The sequence below is a fragment of the Thunnus maccoyii genome, chromosome 1 (assembly GCF_910596095.1).
Source record: "Thunnus maccoyii chromosome 1, fThuMac1.1, whole genome shotgun sequence".
Taxonomy (NCBI): Eukaryota; Metazoa; Chordata; class Actinopteri; order Scombriformes; family Scombridae; genus Thunnus; species Thunnus maccoyii.
Genome location: NC_056533.1, coordinates 24,300,955 through 24,322,873, shown reverse-complemented (window position 1 = coordinate 24,322,873; position 21,919 = coordinate 24,300,955). Strand labels below are relative to the sequence as shown.

The window sequence follows — 21,919 nt, the reverse complement described above, 5'->3', positions numbered from 1 at the left end:
TTTACCTTCAGGATGCTTCAGAATAATCAACTGAAGACTGTGCCCAGTGCAGCCCTGAAGATGCTTCATGCTCTCCAGTCTCTGTAAGTCATCTAACACACACGCACACACACGTTGCAGGGTATTGTCTGCTCAAAGAGTCTGAATTTCAAGCGGACCTTTCCATCCTGCATTTACTGTATTAGGGAAACACTCACCACTATTGCTGCAAAAATTTGTTACAATACATCATCATACTGGTCAGATATTTGATAGTTTAAATCTGGTTTAAACTCCCAAGTATGGCTGAACAGGCGACTAAAATCTATGTCTTCTAGATTGTTGATGGTATGTGTAAATGATGAAAAGGGGGTGATGCTGCTGCTGCAAAATGCGGGCATTAATGTTTATATGTAAGCAGTCACTCTACTATGACAGTTTCAAGCTCTGATGTCACACTTACCCTGTTTGTGAGTTTTATGAATAGCCTCTGTTTTCTATAGGAGGTGCTGTTAATGAGCAAGGTATTTTGTCTTGAATTCCTGGATGATGGAAGAAATGCCGCAGTCATCAGAGCTGTTGTCAGAGAAAGCGCTGGAGTGTATTTGTACAGCCTACCATCCAAAGTGGAATTCATAGTATTTGTGCCAAACACCCAACCACATTCTAGACAGATTAGATTTAACTTGACTGTCACTGCACACAGTAAGTACCAGTACAATGGAATACAGTTTAGCATCTAACCAGATAGAACAAACAAGCAAAGTGTGTATAGATAAATGGAATTTACAGGATGAAAAAGAAACCAACGGGGTAGTGATAGCAAGAAGTTGTAAATAAAGATAATATAAAATGTTAGGTGCTTAAAGGGGACATATCATGCTTTTTGTGGTTTTTTATTATTTATATACTGTTATGATGTTGGATATCTATGTTAAACATGGTCAAAGGTCCAAGACTTGAATGTACGTAGAAACGCTCCCTGCAAGTCGAAAGCCAGGGCTTCAACCTACTATGAACATTTCGTTTACAACATTTTTTTCTACCTTGCCCATTAATGGCCATCTGTTCCATAGCCTCGGTTGCGAAGGTTGTTGCTAAGGTTTTTCCATGTTTTGTTTGTGTTTTGTATGTATGGATGTATTTGAGAAGTTGACATTTCGAATAAAGAACAAGAAAAAGTAGTGAAATATGTAGTATAAAATAAAGTATAGTTTTGTTTTATGGTTTGTTGATGTAGCCTGCGGAGCCAATAGAAGTCTGCCGAGGGGCAGCTTTCAAGAGCTGGCCAATCCGAACAGAGTGGGCTCATCATGAGGGGGCCTTAAAGAGAGCCGTAGCTAAAACAGCCCGTTTCAGACAGAGGTTGAACTGAGGGGCTGCAAGAAGAGGCAGTATAAGATAAATGATGACTTTTTTTCAATTGTAAATCGTACAAAGATATTCCAGTCGAGCCCCAGATTAAAAAATATAGACCTGGAAATGTGCATGATATGTCCCCTTTAAGTATTTGCTAAACAAATGTATGCAAAAGTGGTCCATGCGTAACAATAGAGTTTAGACCCTCAGCTACTGATTTCTTAGTGTGAATGATGCAGTGCATTCCTGTTAGACAAAGAGGCCTGCAATAGACATGATGCACTAAAAGTACTGAGGAGTAAGTGTAGACTTTAAGATCAGTACCCTTTCTGGCAGTTGTTAAGATTTGTGTATTAAGGGGTGATAAAATGACTCTGTTACACTTTAAAATCAGGTATGTTTTGCTCTAAATAACATAAATAAAGATATGCAATTTTGGCCACATGCTTGCACAGTTTGAAACTGTCAAACTATGTAACAACTCATCATCTCACACCACAGTTAATTATGGAGTCCGTGTCAAATGTTGAGCATCAGATAGCTTAAGCATGACAGACTGAATTAAGGCAGTTAGCTGATGTTCCACAAGGAACAGTTGATTCAATTTCACTCTGTTTAATATGTGACTTCATCTTTTACTGTAATTGTAGTATCTCAAATGTTACATTACTCTCACATGTTGAGGGTAAAGAGCAGTTACTCGTTCTTAAAGTAGAGAATATTTGTTGAAATCTCCATTATTTACTTGAGACATTGTTGATGTCATCGAGGGGCAGCTCCACTCATATTGCATACTTCACACATGCTGCAGTGTTTGTTGTGCTCTAAGACCAGCAAAAGCCCTGTGCAAATGTAGGTCAGTCTTATTCAGCAGATATTTAGCAAACTTTCCTCCTTAATGTTGAATTGTTTGGTTTTCCACATGTTTACTCCTCCATAATTATTAGCCTTCTCACAATTTCCTGCTCCACTCCTGCTTTGTCTCAATATTGTTTTTCTGCCACTACTGAATGTCAGTTTCATTGAGACCATAGCATGTTCATGGTTTCATTTGTGCCACCCCTCCCATCTCTGTCCCTTTTTGAGTTTGACAGCGACTAATGGAGGAATGGATCCAGCTGGAGAAACGTGCTGAAAATCCAGCTTTCAGCTATTATCACCCCTCTATATCCACTCCCCTTGTCCCCTGCTTCCCCCCTTTCCTTTTTTCTGCCTCTGTTCTTTCTTTTTAACAGATGTCTCTTCTCTGTGAGGGTTTTAAGGTCTGTTGCTGAAGTAATATGCTTCGGCAGAGCCAGGACTTGGTTTGTATAAAGCCTTAGAGAGCTAAGTGTCAATCAAGACTGTTTTTCTTCCAGCCCAGACACTTGAGGAATTTTGAGGGAGGGCGAGACACTCAGTGAGGGAGGATAGTCGGAGAACACAGTGTGGTGATGGTGAAAAGAACACTTGTGCATTCATAATACTGCTAATATAAATTTCCTTCAAGAATATTTCCTTTGATACCATGAAACTAGTGGCAGTTTGTAGGGGTCACTGTTCTGTAGTGCAGTATAGTCCATGGGGAGTGGTCAAACTTGATGACACTGGATTCTCTGAATATTCACGGCCTGAAACCTGAGAGTATTGCTGTATTATATAATGTCAAGTAATTACCAGTTAGAAATTTGAAATATTTTCCTCTGGTGTCATGTTTGTGTACTGATATCAGATTTACCATGGCAATCAGATTACAAACATTCCTGTCGTCCTCCTAGTGGTAATTAGAAGTTTGATGTGTATCAGTCATTTGAAAAAATGAGGAGTTGCCGTAAGTGGAGGGTTTCAGGTATCTTGCTATTTCTCAGAAGTAGGGTTAAAAAAAATACAGTGAGTTAGACCATCGCAGTGTTTGCAATAATGCAGGCATTGCACTAGACAGTGGTTGCAAACAGGGAGTGAAGCCACCCAGTAAAGCTCTTCATTTTTTACCAGTGAGTCGTTTTTTCAACCTTGGCCTACAGTCACAAGATAAACAATGAACAACAAATAATGAACAAAGAATCAGATGAGTCCAGGAGGATCTTGCAGTTGAGCTGCTGCCTCTCTGCTCTGCGAGGAAATATTTGAGGTTGTACAAACGCTACTGTGTGGTTCTATTTGGAGGTATACTGGGTGTGGCTAAATGGGTAGAATCAACAGGAGCACATCATGAATTAGGTGATGGTTACTGCAGTGACATAATTCGAAGACCTTTCAATGTGGTTGAAATGTTGGGGATGAAAAAATATCATTGGAGCTCAGCGTGTAGTCATCCTCTGCAAACCCAAGATAAACTAAAGAGACTTCATCTTCCAGATCTCCTAGCTCCAGACTAATTTCTGCTTTCCTTTTCCTAAATAAACCAAACACCACCATCCACTTCTCATAATTTATGATATAAACATTTTCCAAATATTGACTTTCATATTCAAGATACAATTCAAAGAAGGAAATATTCCAGATCATTTCATCTTCCCAAACATCTGACAACAAAAGGTCAATGTCAATTTTCAGTCAGATACAGGGGTCCAAATTTATGGAATTATTATTCTTATTGGGTTAAAATTTCTTCTTGGAGCATATTATGAAAGGCTTTAACTTTGGTTTTATAATCCCATTATGATCCCAGTGTGACTTTGTTTTTTCCTTTTATATTTCTGTATGAATATTATTTAGGTAGAGGTAACCAATAAAGCCCATCTAGGCTTCTTGTCACATATTGATTTTTTTTCTTCTTGTATAGAATAAAAAAGATCTTTACATGGCATCAGTTTTTTATGAATACTTTTCTTTCTAGTGTACATTTGACACTGACGTTTTTTGTCAGTGTAAAATGTCTTCGTCCATTTAAACATCATATTAATTTGATGAATCTGAGTTTTTCCTTGTTCCTCTGTTCTGTAGTCGCCTGGATGCAAACCATATTACCACTGTTCCAGAGGACAGTTTCGAAGGCCTTCAGCAACTGCGCCATCTGTGGTTGGATGATAACAACCTGACGGAGGTCCCCGTTGGTTCTCTGAAACACCAGGCGAACCTACAGGCTCTGACGTTGGCACTCAACCGCATCTCGTACATACCGGACAACGCCTTTGCAAACCTCACCAGTCTAGTTGTGCTGTAAGTTATAATAAGATACTGTTCTAACTGTGGTATAGACTGAAGTAAAATATTTTATATCTATGGGACTAATGTTTCTGACCCCTCGGGTCTTTGTCACAGTGTCCCGTGTGCATAAAAAAAGACCATGGGTGTGATTTCAAGCATCCAACCATCCAGCGCACTTAGCTGTATGTGTTGAAATTTTCAGGTGTATTCAGGTCATAAAATAATAAATGGTAAATGATCTGCATTTATACAGCGCCTTTCTAGTCTTCCAACCACTCAAAGCGCTTTTACACTACATGTCACATTCACCCATCCACACACACATTCATACGCTGATAGCGAGGCTGCCATGCAAGGCGCCTGCTCATCAGCAAGAGTTTCCAGTCATTCACACACACACACACACACACCCTTGCACCGATGGCACAGCCTTCAGGGTTTGGGGTTCAGTATCTTGCCCAAGGACACACACGGACTGGAGAAGTTTGGGATCGAACTACCGGTCTTCCGATTAGTGGATGAACTGCTCTGCCTCCTGAGCCACAGCCTTAATAATCCCTATTGATAGTCAATACAAACCTGAAACATGTGGTATTTTACATCTCCACTAATCAAAATTGAAAAAGACACCCAGAACAGTACCATATACTGTATAATGTATAAGTAGCCACGTCGTGCAACCAAGTCACTCAGAAATCATGTTGACAGTTGCATACCCCCTTAAGTAATGTCAGAATGTGACGGTGCCAACTTGACAAGAACATAATTCATTTAAATTATCTGAATGATTATAGGTGTCCGAGTCATTAAAGGTGCTGTATGTAAGAATTGGCCACCTGTCTAATCATACTACATACTCCGAACCAATTGGGGGCAACCTATCAGCAGAAAGTTGGGGTATCTGTTACATTATGCTACATTAGCGAAGAAACAATAGTGCATCATCAATGCTCTGTTAGCTAGCAAACTGAGTAACTAGGACTTTGACTAAGTATGATAGCAATATCAATTGAATGCTAATGTTGAGCTAATGTTTGCTTGAATAAATCTAACCTAGAAGAAAGGCAGTGCTGCTTTTTAATTGTCACATGTTAGATTGAGGGCAGACTGGACACTACAGTGACTCATTTCTCACCTCTTGAGGTACAAAGTGGTATAATAAGACAGGACAAGCCGGGGCTAGCTGGTTAGCATGCTAACTTCAATAGATATCTCTGCAACACAATACAAAAATGTCTTTGACATGACATCAAAACTGTCATTTCTTCACCTTCTGTTGATAATTTTAGTTAAGTTTTGAAAGTTTTAAACTAAAATTCTTACATATAGCACCTTTAAAGTGAACCTCCCCAGTAGAGCCAGAAAAACTTTGCACGCAGTCTTCATTGACCAATTAAATACCTCAGCAGGAACAACCTGCTGATGTACTTTTTTTAAAACCTTAATTAACCAGGCACACTGACTGAGAACATTCTCTTGTTTGCTAAAATGACCCGAGGGAGTAGTTGAAAGAGCAAGAATCATTGGGTGTGAAGTATATCAGAAAATTTCTCAAGTTGTAAGCCAACAATTGCAAAAAATTCTGTAACACACACACACACAGCTATTTAAATACAGTCATAGTGTGTGATGTGATGTGTGTTGACATTTTTATTAAATTGTTGGGCAATGTTTTCTGCTTTTAAAAACTTTTTTAAAAGGGTTTCAAGAACTATCTTGAAAAATGAAATAAAAAATCTCCTTTCTACCCAACTGTGTATATGACCATCCTGGCAGTAAGTACAATTATGCTGCTAATGCTCATTTCTACATTAAAAAAGCTGTTCCTGGCATTTAGTTGTTCATTTATCATCTGCATTATTCTGTCACAAATCAATGCAAAGTACCTCTGCTTGTGCTGTGCTCCAGCTCTGAATGTATCCTCTGAGCGACTGCAAACTCAATTCAAAACACAAATATAATATTTATTTACACAGCTTACAGCTATTAAGTCAACAAAATGGGTTGATCCTCATGCCCTGCTGTGTTTTTGCAGTGAAATGTGCCATCGGGGTTTGAATTTGAATGTTAATGACACTTTGAAAAAGTTGCTCGACTCCGAGACATAATGTAAAATCAAGATTATGTTGTTGTTTTATGCAATGGATATGCTAAAACATTCCATGAGAGAAACGTGTACAAATATGTAGTGCATTACAAATCTGAAAGATTGTTCCAAACTGACATTTTTTCACTGCTGCTGTTATACATTCGCACACAAGCACACACACGCAGGCATATTGAGTGGTATTGCTGCAGGGTTAGTATAAACACGTCAGGATAAACAGGAAGAAAAGACCTTGAATCTATTAGGCAAGAAAACCTTCTGCATGTACACATACAGTGCAGACATCTGATTGACAAATCACACTGTGACATTAAAAAGCTGCAAAGTTGGGAGTCCAGAGTGGTATGATTACACCATAACTGGAAAACCAATGTTAAATTTGAAAGATTGCTTTTGTATGTGTCTTTTTTCATGGTCTGAAAATTTGACAAATTAAAAAACAAACTAAAACTTTTTTTTTCTCTCCAGGCATCTTCACAACAACAGAATTAAGGAGATAGGAGACAACTGTTTTGCTGGTCTAGTGAACCTGGAGACACTGTAAGTTCACAGTCATACAGTAGCTTGTGTCTGTGTGTCTGTGTGTGTGTGCGCACGTGTTTGTGTATGCTAACAGCTCCCCCACCCACCTCTGCTCCGGTCCTCCAGACATCATTGTGTCCACTTCCTCCTATAATTGCTCTAGGATAAATAGAGCAAAGTACATGATGCTTATCAAATCTGCCCTCCCACTGCTCACTTCCTCCTGCCACACAGCCATGAAAAATCTTTTAGTGACACTATTACCTAATGGCAAAACAGCCACTGTACAACACACAGACCTTTACAGGAGACAAACTTTTTTTTTTCATCCCTGATCCCAATCTGAGACATTTAAAATAAAGTCTCCTGGTACCCAGTATGATCCAATGTTTGAATTTTCCTACATAATAAAGCAGCACAGACAACACTTAGCAAACATGTTGAACATTATTTGCTAGTGTCAGCTTCCCAGATGTGAAGATTTTCTGCTTTTCTCTGTTTTATATCATTGTACATTTAATAGCGTTGGGTTTTGGACTGTTGGTCAGACATCACCATGGGTTGTCAGAACTTTTGAGAACTATTTTATGACATTATGAAGACTAAACAATTGCTCAATTAATTAAAAAAATGACATAACGATTCATATGCAGTCTCTTAGTTTTAGCTCCATGGTTCACCTGCTTATAATGTTCTGTGTTTGGAAGAGGTTCCAGTGTTTTAACAAAGTACAATGGGATGTTTGTGATAACGGGCCCCTAACACTCAAAGTCCAATAGACAAACAATGTGTAAATTCAATAGGGCTGCAACTAACAATTATTATCAATTAGTCTGTCGATTATTTTTTAAAATTTTTTCAAGGGTGAAAAATGTAACTCACTGTTTCCCACAGCCTAAAGTGACATCCTCAAATTTCTAGTTTTGTCCCAACCAACAGTCCAAAACCCAAGGATATTTAGTTTGCTATAATAGAGAACTAAAGAAACCAGAAAATATTAACATTGAAGAAGCTGGAATTAGAGAATGTGGGAATTTTCTTCTTCTTCTCAAAAAATGACTCAAAACAACTAATCGATCATCAAAATAGTTGGTGATTAACACAACTAATATCAATACTTAATTATACTTATAACATATTTTTATTTGTATGTATAAATGTGGTCTAGAGGCAATGACTTTGTCATATCAAAATGCCAGACTAACTTCCTGTGTCTCTCTGTCTCATCCCAGAGATCTTAATTTCAACAACCTCGTGGTTTTTCCCAGAGCAATAGAGGCCCTGCCCAAACTCAAAGAGCTGTGAGTATATAGTCCTGTTTCTGCTTCCTGAGGGAAATATATTGTGTTGATACTAAAGTCAGATAGCAGTCTGCTCATCAGTATGTGAATTAGGCTTGTCAATGAAAAATAGTGAAATATGACAAAATAGCTATGGACTAAAAAACTGTAGTATGCCAAGTAACATTTGTAATCTGCAGTCATGTAGGAGTCTGTTTAACTGTCAAGCATGGTTCTTATTCATATACAGACACCTCAGGTAAAAAATGACACATCATATTTATCATGTTATTACGAAATCGTTATTTGTCCGAGATCTCATCTCGTGGGTGTAATTATTAAATGGAAATAAATTAAGTTTCAAAATATGTGCTTTTATGTTGAAGGCTAAAAACCACAAGTCCTAATTCCTGTTTTTTCTGTTCAGTGTCTCATTCATTAATTAATGGATTCATTAAATAAAGGGACAGACCTACATTTCCGTGAAATTTTACCGCAGACTTTAATTGATTTGTTTTGTTTATGCTAGATTAGTTTTTACTTGTCTTTGGTATCATCATCTTTGAGATTTATATTTTTGGCTACATCGCAACAGCAGGGCCAACCCAAAAACGCAAATGTCTGTCCCTGACTCACTGACTGACTCACTGAGTGATGAAGTAAAAACATTGTTCTGCTGAAGGCGGCCGACACTGGGGATGGGAACTGAGAACTGCTTCCAGTTCAGAACTGGTTCCAAATTGTCCGATCCATTGGAATCGGAGCTTATCACTTCCTTTTATAGATGCCGGCATGTTTTTCTGACAGTTGCTCATTGCAAAAACAATGACGTCAAACTCATGTCTACGCTGCTGGAAACTTGAAACAAGAAGGAGTCATGGCGGAGAGGAAAAAACGGTCCAAAGCTTCATTTCACAAAGACAGATGACAACAGTGCCAGTTGTAATGTCTGTAAAATGACAAGTTCAAGTAAGGGAATAAAGAATCGGACCAGTAAGCAGAATCGATAATGACATTGGTATTGGTACAGTTAAAATCTTATCAATTCCCATCCCTAGCCAAAGCTAAGTATCCCAGAATGCATTTCGCACCAACCGCAAAAATAGCGGACATTAAACGGTTTTAATTTTTCATGTAGGACTGTTAATATGTCACTTTATTAAGTTTTAATATTTTTTCAGACGAGAAAGTGGCCATTCAGACTCCCGATGTGTTGTCAGTTTATCCAAATAACACCTATTTGGAAATTTGCTCCAACGTTTTCGGAGCTCTAAGGAGCCGCTGGCTGAGTGAGACCAGCTAGCAGCGCGACTCCTGTATGGCGAGTGGATAGTGCCACCATTACCTAACGAAGGAGACTATCGTGTGACATTTACATGAGAAAAGAGGATCTGTGCACGGCTGCCAGTGTGACTTACTATTTATTTACGCATGTTACATGCATCTGGTGTCTTTTCAAAATAAGCACTTCCCTGTTGATGATAAATAAAATAAAAGCAATATAACACATTTATGAACGCAGACTTTACACACATGAAACTCAGTGTATTGGGGTCATTTACACTTAGCATTAATGATTAACTTGATAGTAACTGCATTAGAGTTGTGGTGGGAAAGTTAAATAATATATAAAACATATTTTAAAAGCCTAAATTTTAACTCGCCTTATTACAAACCGCAGCATTAAGTCTTCACCCAAACACCCTACCAGCGGAAATTTAAGAGGTGACCTTAGTGAGCCAGTAACTTACCTACGCAGATTGGTCTTAAATTAACTTCCTCCTTAGCATCTACCCGCCTTAACGTCGTCAACGGTCTTTCATCTGCAGTCCCAATCAGTCTCATTCAAAACTCCACATGGTCTGACGGCGACGGGAAAGTAGACTGCTCCTTCTCCTGCTCCTGATAATCCTTAAATTGGCACTGTCTACCCTCCATACTCCTGAGTTGATCAGCTGGTCAACGTCTGTCATCATGACAGGGAGAACATGATCTGATGAACTGATCTGTGCAGCTCTTTGTTAATTTACCGCTAATGTCTCTGTAACATTTTGATATATGATATAATTCCTTTTGAAAGATAAATGTTGGTCTCACAGATGAATTGTAGCTGCCACATTAGTTTGTCTGAATATAAAGTGAAGCTTCATGTTTTTGCTGGACTGAACAACAGCGATGCCTCAGGGGCTCTATATGTACACATATCACCAAATTTCAATAACAATAAATGTTTTAAAATTGTCATATTGTTATATTTTGTTAAGCTACATAACAGTTTGGATTTGTACAGTTACATAACAGACTGCCTAACATAATTTACTGCATCTCTCTGTCAGTGAGGTTACTTTTTATGAGAAAAACAGTGCTAGCGGAGCTTTGAGTTGAGATGATTATGTCACAATACAGTCAGGTAGTTGTGTTGAAGCTGAGCTGCTGCTGTCAGCAGGCAGAATGATCGTTCAGCATCCTCCCATCCTTGGACGTTTGTACTCTCGAGTTGAACTTGTCAACTCCGAACCAGCAAATACGCAGGTCCGAACTTGCCATACTTGATATTGAGAAAGGCCCTATGTCATATTGGCTTCAGTCAAAGCCCAGCGCACTTCCTGAGGGCTTGGTCGTCACGTGTCACCACTTCCTGTATCTGTCGTTTTATATTAAAAGCCCTCTAGCGTTTCATACACGGTCCAGACGTATACAAGGTTTTGACTTAGTCTTGTTGGATTTTGCATATGTCGACTTGACTTTCATGTATATTAGGTTTTGTACACAACAAAATGTCTTAACATGTACAATGTCTCCTTGACCTTCCTGCAGTGGCTTTCACAGCAATGATATTGCTTCCATACCTGAAGGGGCCTTCCATAACAACCCCCTGCTGCGAACCATGTAAGGTCTCCCCCTCTGATCCACTGACACTACTTAGAAACAGACATAGCACACTAATAGCTCAGATTTGTACAAATGCCAGCGTGCACAATGCACAGTATGCTTTCTGATAAGCACACATACAGTGTTAGCTGATATGTGATATGAGTGTGAGGCTTCAGTAGATGATTGTCCAGAAGATGGTGCCATTCTTGCATAGTAAATTATTTTGGTTTGAACTCTCTCCCTCTGGTCTCACTGCCCTCCCAGACATCTTTATGACAACCCTCTGTCCTTCGTGGGTGCTTCGGCTTTCCAGAATCTGTCTGACCTCCACTCACTGTAAGTCCCGCTGTCAGACACGACTCCTGAAAAATCTGTTAACAAGTTCTGTCCGAGTTTCTTAAGAGAGGTTTCATAACAAGCGAAATAGTCAGTGATGATTGAAATATATTAAAAATAACAATCAAAGTGTGTTTCAATGATCTTTGTGTTTTATGTCAATTATGTTTTTGTTTTTTTTATTGTGTGTTCCAGGATGTTGCGGGGGGCCAGTATGATGCAGGACTTCCCGATCCTCACATTGACTAACAACCTTGAGAGCCTGTGAGTGAAACTGAATGCAGCATGTGTGCCTGTTCGTGCTGTTGTGAGTCTTTGTGGTGACTGATGGTGTTTTTTCATTTCCAGAACGTTGTCAGGAACCAAGATATCGTCCATCCCCGCTGATCTGTGTGAGGATCTCAAGTTGCTTCGGACTCTGTAAGAGACTTTTCCTTTCCTGTCACCTGCAGCAGCACCTGAAACAGATCTTCCTCATATATTTGTACTTGCTCAAGATTTAAGATAACTTTGAATTTACCAGACAGTAGCACTTATTTCTTTATAGCTTGATGGTTGAAGTATTCTTATTCTTAATTTTTTCACTTCAGTGTACACTTCCAACACAAGATTTTTACACAAAATATAATCTACAACTTGTAACAACAATAAAATACACATTCCATAAATGAAAAGTATGGTGTTAACACTGCTACAGAAAGAATTTGGATTTCCATTTTCGCTAAAAATGCAGCATTTTTGAAAAGTGTCCTCATGAAATAGGGAAATTGTAGACCTTCATTCTTTCATTTCAAATTGCTCCTCCATCAGAGATCTGTCCTACAATGAGATCAAGGATCTCCCATCTCTTCAGGGCTGTGTCCGACTGCAGGAGATGTAAGTGTTGAAATCATTTCAAATATCATTTCATAAAGGGATACTGGAGCTTAAAAGACATTCTTTATTCTAAGATTGAAAGATAATCCATATTATTTAATAATAAACAATTCAGGCAATTGTTTTCTTGTTCGTGTATCTGATAAATTCTTCTTTGCATTCAATAGAAGCTTTCAGCACAACCACATTCAACAAATTGACAGGGACACTTTTCAAGGTCTCTCTGCTCTACGTTTACTGTAAGTCCTTTCAGCCGTACACACACAGAAACCCACAAACACACACATGGGACGCTGTAAATGAAATGTTTCATGGTGAGCTCATTGTTCTGCTTTTACACAGAGACCTGAGCAGAAATGAAATCAGAATCATCCACAGAGATGCTTTCCTCACCCTCACTGCACTCACCAACCTGTGAGTATGACCCTACTGTCTTTTTTAATCATAATAAGTACAGAACAAATGCAATTACACTTCAACATCTGGTTTGACTGCCTGTATCGTACAGAGTATTAAACCGCACATATGAAATCATTTTTCTGCAGAGATCTGAGCATGAACTCTCTGACAGTGCTTCCAACAACTGGACTGAGTGCCCTCAGTCAACTGAAACTCTCAGGGAACCCGCAGATGAAAAATGTGCTGACTGCGAGAAACTTACCCAAACTCAGGTGAGAAAAAACATTTTTGTTCCTGTGTCCTGTTATTTAGTAAGTATTTAGGAAAGGATGTAGAAATATTTAACACATTTTTTTACTTTTTTTTTTTTATTTTTACAAAGGCAAGGGGCATAAAATCTCTTTGCAATTTCTAAACATACAGTTTTTCATGTAGTTTTTGATTGTGTCATCATTTCATCCTAAATTCTCTTGAATCTTTAGTATATAACTGTGTTAATATTTTTTTTATCAATAAGTACTTCAATCTCATAATCTAAAATAATTAATGTCTGAATCTGCAGTGTTCTTGCACCCAAAACACATTTTCTGTCCCACAAAGAGGGCAAACATGATGTAGAAAGTTCTCTCTCTCTCTTTTCTCGTCTCTTTGCGTGTTACTCACATGTGACAGACTGACAAACAGAGAAAAAACTCCTCCACCTCCTCTCTTGCATTTAATGAGAAATCCAGGCAGATGGCTTTCAGCTGAATCTGTTTTCTCTACAATTGTAGACACGCAGTGGAAACATCCAAATATTATTGAACAAAATCGGAGGGGACAAATATTTACTGCAAACACGTTATTTATGCTTTTCCTAATTTGGTGTTAAGATCTAGAGCATCTGCAGTATCGACACTGGAGCTCGCTCAACCTTCCTAAATGATTGTTTGTTTGTTTGTAGGTCCATCTCTGTCCCATACGCCTACCAGTGTTGTGCATTTGTTGGATGTGACTCACTAACGAGTTCTTCTGAGGATAATGACGTAAAGAAATCAACAGGTGGGTGTGCTGCAGTTACAGCCTTTTCCTCGGAACAGATGTCTGCTTATTCTGTTGATTCATTTAAAAAGCAGCTAAAAACACACCTGTTTAGACAACCGATTGGGTAACCTGTAAGCAACAAGTCAGCGTTTTATGTTTTTATTGTGTGTTTTTTTTTTTTTTTTACCGCAGATTATGTTTTTTTGTGTATTCTGTTTTTTAATTTGTACCTTTTAAATTAAGCGACTTGGGAGGTCACTTCATCTGTTAGTTCTTTCTTTTTGTATGTCGTGTCATGCTCATGTAAAGCACTTCGTGACTGTCTACGAAAAGCAATATATAAATAAATTTTACTTACTTACTTACATGTTAACTAAACTGTTTTATTTATTTATTTTCTAAGATTTTTGATGGAGATTGTCATGTAAACATTGAGGTACAAGAGCATACTGACACTTGACAATATTTATTTCAGACAACCACATATCAAATGTAGACATTAAACTACTTTTCTTATTTTTATTTTTTGACATAAGCCTGCTTGGTTTTTCAGCTGTTCATACAGTATTACATGTTATTATCTTTTGGATCAGTGACCATTTATTGTGATCAGAATATTGTCTAAATATATGTTTCCTATGCTCCTAATGATCCAAAAGTACATGGTTAATAAATTAAATAATTTTTAATTAAATATGCAAATGTATAAAGTTGAAGGAAAAAGCAATGTGCAACTTTCTTGACAGTTTACAGTTTTCTCAAAACAAACCATTTGCTTCAGATTTAGATCACTGAGAAGCAAATATTTGTAATACCCATTCTCCCATTTTCTTATCAGTCCAAAATGGCAGGAAAATAAACATTTGTACTAAACAGTTTAGTTTTCAGGTTTTGGAAGATTTTGTTCTTATTTTTCTGGACTGTTAGATCATAATGATAAAATGTAATTAATGTAGATTGTTATAGCAGATACACAAGATCTGAGTCTTGAGTTTCTCCTTGTCAAACAAATACAGTTGTGCATTATAACATATTGTACTTCTATGGAACAGACTTTTTTTTGGCAGGGCTACAATTTTGGATTATGATCTGCTTTTTAACATTTTTGTTACATTTGATTTTCCATTTTAGGTGGGGAGGATGTGGAAAGAATCTCAATGATTATGCATTGCTCTCCTTCACCAGGTGAGCATTTATCAGCTCTTTACTTCTGTGTCTGTGTGTTTGCTTAGAGCTTTGAAATAAGCTTTACTGTTTTTTAACAACCACACTGTTTCCTTGTTCAGGAGCCTTTAAACCTTGTGAGCACCTCCTGGGCAACTGGATGATTCGTCTGACAGTCTGGTTCATCTGCTTGGTGTCCCTGGTCTTTAACAGCCTGGTGCTGGTAGCCACCTTCTCCCCCACACACCGAGCCACAGGCCATTCCCACTCCCTGACCCCATCTCTCTCTCCAGCGAGGCTACTGATGGGACTGCTGGCGCTGGCCAACCTGCTGACAGGCCTGTATGTCGGCGTGCTAACCGTGCTTGACGTCGCCACCTGGGGCACCTTTGCTGAGTTCGGTGTGTGGTGGGAGATGGGGCCCGGCTGTCAGGTCACGGGAGCTCTGGCCGTCTTCTCGTCGGAGTGGGCAGTCTTGTTACTCTCGCTGGCAGCCGTGGAGCGCAGCGTGGCCGTGCGGGAGATTCTCGGGAAGGTACTGATGTCACCCAGGAGGAGCGGCGGCAGCCATCGCGGATGCTGGAGAGGAGATCGACGCTTCAGCCTCGCTGCAGGACTCCTGGGGCTGCTGGCTGCTGCTGGAGCCTGTCTGCCTCTCCTCACCTCCAGTGGCCAGTCTGCCTCTCCTCTCTGCCTGCCCTTCGCTGGTGGCGAGAGTCCAGCTCTGAGTGTCACAGTCGTTCTGGTGCTGCTCAACGCGCTGGCTTACCTGTTCACTGCAGCTGTGTACACTCAGCTGTACTGCCAACTGGGCAGGGTGGAGCTGGCAGACCCAGAGCAGACAGGTGCCCTGCGCCATGTAGCCTGGCTTATCTTCACCAATTGCATCTTCTTCTGCCCTGTAGCAGCTTTCTCCTTCGCTCCTCTCTTGACTGGCTCTACAGCCGGTGGCCCAGAGATTGCCAAGTCTGTCACTCTCATTTTCTTCCCGCTGCCTGCGTGCCTCAACCCAGTGCTGTACGTGTTCTTCAGCCCGGCCTTCAGGGAGGACTGGCTGAGGCTACGCGGCCACGGAGGTCTGACCAGGGAGGTGAAGGCTGGCGCTGAAAGTCACAGAGATGATGGTGGCGGAGGGTCGGAGCTCACGGACGGAGGCTCCTCCACTCACCTAGGCTTTGACTGTGGGGTGTACTCACAGCTTTGTGGAGAGACAGTTGTATGTGAACAGTGTGAGGCAGCACTGCATGCCAGGACCTGCTCCTCCCCCTCATCCTCCACAGTCTGTAGACACTTGGTAAAGTCTCATAGCTGTCCCACCCTCTTGGCGGGAGCTGCGGTGTGCCAGCGCACCGAGGGGTTTTGGGCAGACAGCAGCACACCCTCCGCTCAGTCTGAGTACGCGGACGAGGGGGACTCGTTTGTGTCGGACAGCTCAGACCAGGTTCAGGCCTGCAGCAGAGCCTGTTTCTGTCAGAGCAGAGGCCTTCCTCTCGTACACTACTCATACAACATACCTCGAGTCAAAGACTAAGGATGCTTCAGAGCTCCAGTACGTCTGTGTGCACAGATCTCTCTGTCATGTGAATTAAGATGCTACATTTTTATATCAAACAACAAAATGTGCCAACTACCCTGCTAAAAGACTATTCAGCCAGCACTTATGTTTGTAATTACTGTGTAAACAGAGATGCAACCCATCATTTAAAGGGAACTCTTGGTATGCTTTTTGAACTTGGAGACTATTTCTAAGTGTATGTTTTGCCCAGCAGTGGTCAAACTGAGCTGAACTGAGCGCATCATGTTACACGCTGGTCGACAAAAGGAAGCTGCAAAAGGAAAATCTCGCCACCAGTGCCTGCCTCTTGCTTTCGATTGGATATCATGATGATGCAAGCCTCAATTTATGTTCAAGGATTTTGTGATTTCTCTGTTTTACCTGTACTTATAAGCTTTTTAAATTTAGTTTTTAATTGTTATACATCTTGTCAATTTTTAAAGCTTCTTCACAGCAACTGTTGATTTTATACCTTGATTTTTTTTTTTTTTTTTTTTTTTACATAAATGTAGCAAATGTAATAATCACCCTAGACTTTTCCTTGTGAATGTAACTTTCAGGTGTTCTTCACCTAACAGAGAGGATTAATGTAACGTCAGCAATAACTTCTGCCCTACCTGCCTGTGATTAGTGTGATAATGGTATATAAGTATATGCCAGTCTATAATAAACACGTCTTTGCTTTAAGTTACTAAGACTAAGAATGTGATAAAAGTAGCAGATATCACTGTTTTAGCAACAACTACGCTTGGTGGTTTTGAGTGGTGTTGTTATTTATTGTTTGAGCAGCAGAGATGATTTCAGGTGGCCTTTGAATGATGAGTATACAGTATAACCCAAGTGTTCACCAAGACAGCTACACCTCTTATGTTAAATTGTTAATTTCATCCCAAAAGAAAAGAAAAACCAGTACACACATGGTCATTATTTTTAGGAATAATTCCAAGTATTTAAAACCTCGGTTTTATTTTCTGAGTTTTTGCATCATGCTCTTTGATTTGGATCATGTTTAATTTCTTAACTGATGAGCTACAATAATCAGTTTGTACACATCAAACCCAACAAACATACAAAAATGTCCTTCTCAGCATTGTACGTGAGACCTGTTTTAATCTGATGTCTAGATTTCTTTTTTTATTTTAAGTTCATATCAGTCTCCTACAAGCTCTTGAAAGAAAAATATAGCAAACTTTATTTGACCTCTCAAATTTCAACAAGCAGGATATTCAAAACTCTGAATCATCTTTATTCACACTGGCTGAACCTGCGAGAAGAGTTATAGCTGACATCCCCTCCTGCTTGATTTCAACGTTATCATTAAACATAATTTGGCTTTTGAGCAACAAGTTAAACACATGAACACCGTCCAAGTCAAACACGTGAGTGTAATCCCACTCTTCCACTTCTTCCAGCACACGACTGGCAACCAGCTGAGTCAACAAGAAAGTTGTGCCAAAAAGTATGAAATGGACTATTCTAATTGAAATGTGGGTGATCATTATTCAACCACAGATATTTAAGGACAAGTATCTGCAGTGTGTAAGGATTTTTCTTTCTGTGTGTGTGTGGTACTCAGAGCTCTAAGGTTTGGATCTCAATCAACGGGCATGATGACATAAAAGGAAGTAAAATAAGGCTGGTTTAAGGTTGACATAACAGGAATTACCTTTAAACTAATTCACTGCTTCCACTTAAAGCCAGTTACAGTATCATTTCTGTCTGTATAGTCTGGTTTTACTGTGTAGGTCATCTGAAGAGCATTATTACATTGTGATGCATATTAATGTAGATCTCTTTCCACCTCGAGAGCTGACCTGAATGAGAAGGTGTGTGATGAGGGATCGACTGATGTTTAGTGTGCTGGAGCATGACTGTACACATTAAGGTGGATACACCCTCGGAGCATGTATCCACAAGTGCGCATCATGTGAGTGCTCAGGAATTTAGGCAATGTAGGGAAACGTTTTTTTTCTCCCACCAACAAGACATTCTAGTGCCCTTTTGATGCACCATTTAATTCTAATCTGTGGGTTTATTTTCTGTCGTCGCGTAGGCATCGTCTCGACTGGGTGTGTAATTTTGTTGCACCAACCAAAATGTCCGTTGATTGTTTGACATGTCTGATGTCCCATCTGGTGAAAATGTACAAATCTTTCAGTAGTTTGGTTGCTGTTTTTTTTTTTTTGTTTGTTTGTTTGTTTGTTTTTTCTTTTGTATTTGTATGTAAATTATTTGAACAGAAAACAAGTAATCAAGAATGGGATGCTAAGTAAAGGAAGCTACCTCCTGTAATTGTAGTGGCTACCAGCAGTGCTTTGTAAAAGAAAAGTCTGTTTTCCATTTGTCGTTACCTTTTGTTTGCTTTTCTTGGCTTTATGTCGACACGTGGTTGTACATCATCGTTTTAGTTAAGTGCAAATTGTGGGAGGAATCTATGTACTGTATACTGTGATTTTTTTTTTTTTTTTTTTTTTTTTTTTTTTAACCAAACTATGAATTTTTTTTTGTTTTATCTTTTATAGACACGAACTTGCAGGATAATACAGAGTATAAAAGTATCTCACTTAATTTCAGTTCAAATTAAATCTTATTCGTAGTTTTTTTTTCTTGTGAGATCTCCCCAAGTTGTTTTATTCTGTTCAAGTAGAAAAATAATTCTATAAATTGTGAATGAATAAAATTGGAAGAACACAAGCATTTTTATTTACCTTTTTGTTTGAAAGATTAAAACACTGCAGTGACCTTTGTCTTAATTAACTATTTTATCACATCTCTTAAATGATTGTACTCTTTACTCTGTTAAAACCTGTTGTCATATCACGCCTTTCTTGCTGATCCTACTTCACTGCAGCTTCACCAGTTTAAGTTGATGCATATGTAGATTTTTGAGGATACTGTAGAAAATACTCTTCATTGCAATGTGTCGTATCCTGAAAATGAAAATATTTACTATAATGCTATTTAAAAAAAAAAAAAAAAAAAAAGCCTTTCTGACAGGCTGCACAGTTGCCAGATGGGAAGAAAGGTCGTCCATTAATTTCAAAATCAGGCACTATGTGTGCATCATGCACCCTCAGGATTAAATGTTAAAATTTTGGGATTGACTTTTGATCTAGCACCATCCTTGGGTTAACATTTAACTTTGTCCAGTACTTTGGTTTATGACAAAATACCTGCAAAACTAATAACATTCCCATCAACCTTAGTTTTACTTTGTGTTTACTTCTAACTTGATAACTCAGATGGTGAATATAGTAAACATTATACTTGCTAAACATCAGCATCTCTGAGTATGTTAGCATTTAGCTCAAAGCGTAGCCTCACAGAGCTGCTAGCATGGCTGCAGACTCTTTGTCTTGTTAAACTATTTTCATTAAGTTTCCCATTCAAATATGTTCAGGGGTAACACATTAGGTGTACTAGTAGAACTTTGAAAGCCTGTCAACATGTATAAGACTCTTTGACAGTGTTTTCAGTTTCAATGACAAATAATGCCATTCGGTGGAGTTTCCTTTCAGCTCCACTCACAAGTCATGTTGTCCACCACTGCTGGCTCCCTTCACTCGTGTAGTGAACTGCAACTTGGTGACGAGTGAAAAATAACCTCTGTGACTGCATAAAGAAACAGACATGAAATTCAATAAGTCCTATTTAACTCTGAGCCTTGTCATATTTGTGAATTTTGGTGAAACCGCGTGTCAAAACACCTGGCAGAAATGGAGGCGCTGTTAGACATCCGTCATGTTAATAGAGACCCTGTGACAAGTACAAGGCTGGTTGGATCTTTTGCAGCTGTACGTTGAGAGGGCGCAGGAAATATTTACATTAAAGGCATCAAAGGGATAACTATGACGCTACGACAGCCCCTAGCTGCTTGACGAAAACCACCATGTGTTCCACTTCCCTGACAGATGTCCTCTGTGGTAAAAGGACATTCCAGCTATTCCAACCCTTCACACACATCCATCTGTGGTGTGGACATTAGGCACATGCCTCACACCTTTGGCTTTAGCACGGCTTTGCTACAATAAAACTAAGCCCTCGACAACTTTTGTTCATTCCACTGGACTTCTGAGTATCAGTGGCATGCTTTATGCATTTTCTGTATACCATGGTTGCTACAGTAATCATGTTGGCAATTTCAGGAGCAGCACCTGTGCACTATTACTCTTGCAGAATACTGCTTCTGCTAATATAATTGAAGGAAACCACTCAGTGTTTTGGGTTTTTGAAGCAAATATATTGACCTTTGTATGCACACAAACAAAACCAAACATTACAATCAAATTCTTTCCTCTGTTAATTGAAGTAAGTGAGAAACAGGATGACAAATCATAAATAAATTTCATAAATAGAGTTACTTTCTTTGGCTATTATCCATATTTACTAGACACATTTTTTCATTTAAATATAGTCTTTGAAATGGATGAGGAATAGAGTGACAAAGCATGAATGAATTTGACAAATAATACAGAAATACTACTGTTTCTCTATTAATGAACAGCGGACATGACCCTCAGTAGGTTCAGAGACCCAGCGCTACACATCATAACATACATTGAAGATGACGAGATGCAAGATGATTGCAGAAGAGGGAAATTACGCGAATACAACAATGTTTGTGAAGCAGGTGAAGAGTTTCTCGTGGCACAAAACAGTCAACATGCAGGAGTCGCTGAGGACAAATCCTCCGTCTTCTCTTCATTCCTCCTCTTTTTTCACCTTCTTTTCTTCTTTAGTTATTTGAGCTGCGAGCAAGGAACATAAATCAAGGCACAGAGCTGTTAATAAATGAATTTCACATAGTTGAAGTGAAATACAAAAATAAATTCACTGAAAAATAAATATCAGTCAGTTCTTGTCGATATGTACATTAATGCCATTAATTTATATAAACCATATAAAAAAATTATATTAAAGCTATCCAAAGATTTTAGTTTTGTGTGCCTCATGTTAGATTGAGGTGATTGAGGGAGTAAAGAAGTGATTGATATCTAGATCAGGTAATTTTCTTTAATCGTGGATGATTTTACAAATCCTTCTAAAGCATTAATCACTGTGTCGGGTGGGGTCGGGTCTTACCTCGGGATCACAGGTTGGATTAATGCATGGCAGGGCAAAACATTGTAAGCAATGGGTGGGAGTTCTAAGAGGTAAGGAGTCACCCATTTACAGTAAATGGATTATGCCTTTGTGAGTACCAACAGTAATTAATCTTTTTCTAATCCATAAGATTTATTTAAAACTTTTGAAATATATTCAGAAATACATTTGAACAGTGCTAATCTTGAGATTTTGACCATACTGTATGACAAT

The 21,919-nt window shown here is 39.0% G+C and overlaps 2 protein-coding genes across 2 annotated transcripts in view; one reads left to right on the top strand and one right to left on the bottom strand.

Annotated features, from left to right (window-relative positions):
* Positions 1–17,294, top strand: part of lgr4 (leucine-rich repeat containing G protein-coupled receptor 4) — a 36,592-nt gene extending 19,298 nt beyond the window's left edge. The window contains exons 4-18 of the mRNA XM_042406965.1: positions 12–83; positions 4,264–4,479; positions 7,043–7,114; positions 8,329–8,397; positions 11,194–11,265; positions 11,515–11,586; positions 11,782–11,850; positions 11,935–12,006; positions 12,397–12,462; positions 12,630–12,701; positions 12,805–12,876; positions 13,008–13,133; positions 13,805–13,902; positions 15,016–15,069; positions 15,171–17,294. Coding sequence (XP_042262899.1) covers positions 12–83; positions 4,264–4,479; positions 7,043–7,114; positions 8,329–8,397; positions 11,194–11,265; positions 11,515–11,586; positions 11,782–11,850; positions 11,935–12,006; positions 12,397–12,462; positions 12,630–12,701; positions 12,805–12,876; positions 13,008–13,133; positions 13,805–13,902; positions 15,016–15,069; positions 15,171–16,579 — 2,611 coding nt within the window. The 3' untranslated portion in view covers positions 16,580–17,294. The remainder of the gene's footprint in view (positions 1–11; positions 84–4,263; positions 4,480–7,042; positions 7,115–8,328; positions 8,398–11,193; positions 11,266–11,514; positions 11,587–11,781; positions 11,851–11,934; positions 12,007–12,396; positions 12,463–12,629; positions 12,702–12,804; positions 12,877–13,007; positions 13,134–13,804; positions 13,903–15,015; positions 15,070–15,170) is intronic.
* Positions 17,295–20,830: 3,536 nt separating this feature from the next.
* mybpc3 (myosin binding protein C3) overlaps positions 20,831–21,919 on the bottom strand; it is a 35,357-nt gene continuing 34,268 nt past the window's right edge. The window contains exon 32 of the mRNA XM_042419742.1: positions 20,831–21,351. Within this exon, the coding sequence (XP_042275676.1) occupies positions 21,305–21,351 (47 nt within the window). The 3' untranslated portion in view covers positions 20,831–21,304. The remainder of the gene's footprint in view (positions 21,352–21,919) is intronic.